We start from the raw sequence: 6,000 nt of genomic DNA, 5'->3' as shown, positions 1-6,000 counted from the left end.
CATAATAGCTATTAGCAATTGTTTCAAAAGTAGCATGTCCGCATTGTACTGTATCCTGTGGTAAACACTGCATGCCAGGTTTGTCTGATGTCATTTATTGTAGTAACAGCCCATGGTAACACTGGTCTCATAGCAACACCAATCATGTGCCTCCCCTACACTGTATAAGAATGCTGTTGGGTAAAAATTACTGGACAACAAAAGTAGATCTTGCCTCATATAATTCAAGCTCATTTTGCTGCAATGGGCTGTGGAAATTCCAAAGCTGTGGCTGTTCAACCTTTAAGTGACTCTAAAAAGAAAGGATGGGCAGAGAAATCAAAGGTAACATTTGTGGACTTCCTTTGTTAGTGTAAAAACATTCAGAGGCATTCTAACACACAGAAAGTTAAATGTGTGCCAAAAGTTTAGCTGACCTGAAACAAATAGGAGACTGTTTTAATTATACGAGTTAACATTTTCAGCACCTGCTCATTAGCCAAAGAGGCAGACAGACTAGCGCTAACCAGCTAAAACAGTGCATTCATCAATGCAATTTGTCTATTATTGAACTGTTCTGTAAGTTCTTTATTCTATTCAAAAGTGGATATGACATTATACCTATAAATTGTACTGTATCATGTGTCATTTTGAAATAAATCTAGAGGCAATTATCTATTTAAAATATAGATACTCAAGTTTTATCATGCAGAACTAGCAATACCCTACTGCATGCAGCATAATTAGGATATGATGTAAAATGTCTGTTTGTATGCTAATGTTTCTACTGCTTTTATACACACATGTTCATAATATTACAGTGTTTTATTTATTTCTCTGCATAGCTTTATATGTGGGGTATTAACACAGCTCTCTGTTAAGAATTCATATGAAGTTATTAACTCCATGGCACAGACGGATTAAGGCTTAATTATGACTCAGATTACTTGGGTTTGACTAGCAGCCTGAGTGGGGTGTCACAGTGCTATAGCAGATCACTTTCTTGCCTCAGAAGAGGTTCACTAGATTGATTCTAGACTAGGGTATCTTCTGTATGAAGTCTGCATGTTCTCCCTCTGTTTGCGTGAGTTTTCTGCAGGTGCTCTGGTTTTCTGCTTCATTCCAAAGATGTGCAGTAGGTGGACTGGATACCGTAAACTGGCCATAGATATGAGTGTGCATTGAAGAACAACCATGGTAGGACTAGTCACCCAGTGGTGTGATCATTCTCTCCAAATGATGGGCACTTTTGATGTGAAACCCAGACCCAGTGTGGAAAAACAGAAATGGCCTGTGAGCTAGAAAAACTGATTGCAGAGGAAATAGGGATGATGAAGCAATGCCTGCTTATCTGTTGTAGTGAGGGTGGGAGGTGAGGTGTTATGTAGAGTAAATGCCAGGATGAAGTAGTTTAGTGGTGATTACAGAGCTGTGTTGAGTAGAGATTGCCACAGCAGGTGGTTGGGTATTGAAAGGGCATGTTATATCATAGGCAGAGGTGGCTCCCCTCGTGACACCATTGCAAAACTTATAATCTAATAGCTCAGGTGTTATTTAGGGCAAACTTCAAAAGCCCTAATATGAGCAGCATATATGGCAATGCAGGCTGCCTTGCTACTCTTCACCTTTCAAGACATAAGATCCAAATTCCCTTCTTTCTGTGCCATATGATCCCAGGAGCTGGTGACCCTATCCAGGAGACAGTACCAGGACTGAAGGCTGAGGTAATATAACAACTTATGGCCAAGCTGGAACAATGGGGACTCAAAAAATTAAGTTGCATGACTGATTTGTGACTTTAATATACCACAGGTCCCCAGAATGTATAATCAATAAATGCCAGCCTCTCCCCTGTCAACAGAAGGTAATTTAAATGAAGAATTAATTAAATGAGAAAAATGTCAAAATGTTCTAGCCATGGCAGCTTACATAATGTTATGCAGGTGTGGAAAAGCTGAAAATTACAGTGTATTCATACTGAAGGAAAAGTCTGAATGTGTGCATTGATGTGTCGACGGGGGCTTAAAAAATCTCCTTCATGTAATAGGTTTGGAATTAGTGAGGGGGTACCCAAAATAAATTTATTTCATTTTGACTAGGTGATTCCCACTGAGTCCATGAGAGGGCCTTTACAGGTACTTCTAGAAAATTAGATTCCAGGACAAAGACATGTAAAATTCAGCTAAGAGAGTAATATAAGTGCATTTAGACTCAGAAAAGAGACTAGTTATATAGTTATACCAGTCTGTAACACGCAGAATTAATTGTACATCTACAGATGATATGGTCTGTTGTGTTCCACTTTTGCTTTACAATGCTAAACCTACAGCTATTTTAATTTCTGAACCATTCATTTATGATTTATATACAGTAACCGATGTGTCATTCCAGCTTCCAGCACAGTAGTTTGTGTGTTGATTTGTGAAATAACATTTTTAGGAAGTAAATATGAGTTCTGTGGAAGTAGTCAGTTGAAGACAGATGAAAGATTTTTTTCATATTTTCTATTGAAAAGTATAATGAAAATTTCATCTCCAAAAGCAGGAGGTTTCAGGTTTGTAATGCACATGTACTACAGGGTTTGTCTCCTGCTCCTATATGGGTTTTTCAGATTTTAGGAAGGACATACTCAAATGTTCTACACTTCTCAAAAAGGTTGTAGAGAAGGAAGAGGTTAATTCTGCCCTTAGATTTATTTTAGTGGAAGAGTTTCTAGGCAGTTCTTGAGTTTTTATCCTGGCATATAATACTGACTTCTAGGCCAGTAGGAAGGAATGTGTTTGGTAGGCCCTCATAGAAGAATGGGCAATTGCAAAATATAAACCATGTATTTTTATTTCAGGGTATTGCATAATCTTTCAGTTTTTGAAACAAAACACACCATGTTTCTAAAAATAAGATTGTTGGCTGGACCTGTATATCATCTGTTCTAGGTCAAACCTCACAGATTTGGTAGGAGGGTAGAACCCTGACAAGGAAACCTAGCTTGCCGCTCTGTCAGGGCTTGCATGCGTCTATACCATCGGTGGTCTGACTACCAGAAGGGTGTCCCAAGGTGGACAGGTTCCAGTGGAGGTGCCAGACTAAGAGGTTTCCACCTGTGTGGGCAGCAGTGGATGGGCAGTGTTGAAGGTGAATGATTATGCTCAACATGAAATAGCGACAACATTGAATCTACACTATGCAGAAGAAAATCCCAACAATCTACTTCTGCATTTTGCCCGGAAAACTTTATGGACAGTAAACAAAAAGGAATTTGATATAGTGCTGGAAGATGGTTCCCTAAGTTGGAAGGCACTCGGCATGCTACTAAGGAATAGCAACTGGTAGATTCATGTACGGCTGGGTGTTTGTGACGCTGATGAATCAAAACCACAAGGATCTGATGCTGAGGTTGCTAGACCAAAAGAAAAGATCAGGAGCTGCAAAGACATGATCAAACTCAAAACTTGGAATGTGAAAAACATGAATCAAGGAAAACCAGACATTGTTAAATCTGAAATGGACAAAAACAACTTGCATATACTTGTTATAAGCAAACTAATGTGAAAAGGGCAAGGACATTTTCAATCTGATGAGCCCTGGGTTAGCTATATTGGCCATGAAATACAGATAACAAATGGAGTTGCACTCATTGTGAACAAGAGACTTGCAAAGACAGTGTTGAAATATAACGCCTTCACTGACAGACTGATCTCAATTCACTATCAAGGAGCACCAATCAACATGACTATCATTCAGGTCAACACCCCAACAAGTGATGCTGAAGACAATGAAATCGAAGCTTTCTACAATCAGCTGCAAAACGAGATGGAACAGACATCCAAACAAGATTTACTAATAATCATGGGTGACCTGAACATGACGGTAGATAAAGAAAATGAAGGATCAGTGGGTGGAAAGTACACTGTTGGAGACAGAAAGGAGGCAGGCACCAGATTCACTGAATTCTGCATGGCCAACCGTTTGACAATCATGAATACATTCTTCCAACATCATAAGCATAGACGTTACATGTACACATCACACAACAGGTTCTACAAAAATCAGATAGATTATATATGTGTCAACCAAAAATGGAAGTCAGCAGTCATGACAACTAGAACAAGACCAGGATCAGACTGTGGCACTGATCATGAAGTTTATTAGTGTACAAAGATTACACTGTCTCTTTGATAATGTGCTTGTATTTTTGTCACTCTGTTTCTTAAATGTGTTTCTGAGTAGTAGCTCATATTCCTACTGGTAGCAGGAAGAGTTATGTGCTATTTAGTATTTACAGTTTATGCTAATTAAATGTACAGATTTTTATCTGCATGTTCTTATTTTCCAAGGGCCTTTGTTCCTATTTTCAATGTCTGTAGGTTGAGAGGTCACCAGGAGGTACAAATGAGCTGCAGATGCCTCGGTGTCTCATTTTGTAGCTAAACACTGCGTGAGAGAAAGTTCGTCAGAAGGATAGAACATTAGTAATGTTAACTGTGCCTTCCTGTTTTATGCGCCTGTTAAATAAAGTAGCATTTGTTTTGAAAAAAATATATCATTATCTTCATGCAGAAACAGGAAATTCTCATATAGCACTATGTAAAATTGTTGTTTTTGTTGTGTCTTTTGGCTTTTCCCGGTTAGGAGTCACCACAGTGGAACTCCGGTCCGCTAATGATTGGCAGTAGATTTTTACATGACGAGTTGCCGGCCCTGATGCACAACCTTCAGCGAAGGTATGCCCATTCACGCATGTCTCCACACAGAAGACGCTCTAGCTGAGAATCGAACAGGGCAACATCTTACAGTGAGGCGACAACGCTACTGCAGCACCACCACCGCAGTAGCACTATGTAAAACTGTAAGCATGCTCAAATATAGCCCCACCCATTCCAGTTAGCCCCTCCCTTTCATTTGCTTCCTACTAAGCTCCCTTGATGTGACAATGGAGACAGTCCCATATCATGATAGTGAATGCTTACCAAAATCATTCAACATATATTAAATTTAAAAACATGCATTTTATGTTAAATGAAAAAGCTAAATCTTTTGGGACTGTTTTGAAGGAGAGCAACTTTCAACAGAACTAGGCCTATTGGATGCTGGAAGATTAAGGAATGAGATATAATAGTTTTACACAAGCCATTAGCCTATTATTAGCTATAAACAAAGCATTATACCATCATTTTATGCAGTAGATGACTGAATGGTTTTATCCACAAGTGGTGTTGATGTTTTTTTTTCACACATTTTGTCACACTGTCTCTCTCTTTTATATATATGCATGAATAGTACATACACACACACACACACACACACACACACACACACACACACACACACACACACACACACACACACACACACCACAATACTAGATGTCATACCAAATTCAGCTGCAGAAACAATAACATCTGTCCCATTTTGCTGCTCCTGCTACTAGTTCTTGTTCTCGGCCAATGCTGGAGAAGGGGCTTGTAATAGTCATTAAAGTGACAATAGATGACTATGTGGAATATTCCATTTAAGAGGCACTGTGTGAAATGGTAGAGTGCCTCTGATGCCCTATTCTTTGCTATTGCAACTTCTTTCTTAGTTTCTTTGTTAGCCAACCAGTAGTCCTTCCTAGCTTGGTCAGTCTTTTCAATCTCCCACTTCTTCCTGCACTCCTTTTTTCTTTCGATTACTTCCTGCACTTCTGCATTCCACCACCAGCTTTCCTTATGTACCTTATTTCCATACCTGGCTCGGACACATATCTTTTCTGTAGTCCTAACACATGCTGTTTTTAAGCGCTGCCACTCTTCTTCAACTCCACTATTTCCTCCTGTTCTTGGGGTGCTAGAGCCCCGAGTAATTCCTTGAACTGCTGTACTTTCTCTCCAGTCAACTTCCAGGTCTTCAGCCTGGTCTCTGTTGACCTTAGAGCCTTCTCTGACCACTGCTTGCAGCTGATTGTGGCAACTACTGGTTTATGCTGTGAACAGACTGTTTCACTGGGGATGACTTTGCAATCATGGATTCTACCCCAGTGCC

General features: G+C 39.6%; 1 protein-coding gene across 1 annotated transcript in view; it reads left to right on the top strand.

Annotated features, from left to right (window-relative positions):
• The first annotated feature begins 209 nt into the window (after positions 1-209).
• STMND1 (stathmin domain containing 1) overlaps positions 210-6,000 on the top strand; it is a 209,482-nt gene continuing 203,691 nt past the window's right edge. The window contains exon 1 of the mRNA XM_044065199.1: positions 210-324. Within this exon, the coding sequence (XP_043921134.1) occupies positions 244-324 (81 nt within the window). The 5' untranslated portion in view covers positions 210-243. The remainder of the gene's footprint in view (positions 325-6,000) is intronic.

The sequence above is a fragment of the Protopterus annectens genome, chromosome 3.part0 (assembly GCF_019279795.1).
Source record: "Protopterus annectens isolate FY-2018-M chromosome 3.part0, PAN1.0, whole genome shotgun sequence".
In the NCBI taxonomy this organism is placed as follows: domain Eukaryota; kingdom Metazoa; phylum Chordata; order Ceratodontiformes; family Protopteridae; genus Protopterus; species Protopterus annectens.
This window is presented reverse-complemented; position numbering and strand designations above follow the sequence as displayed.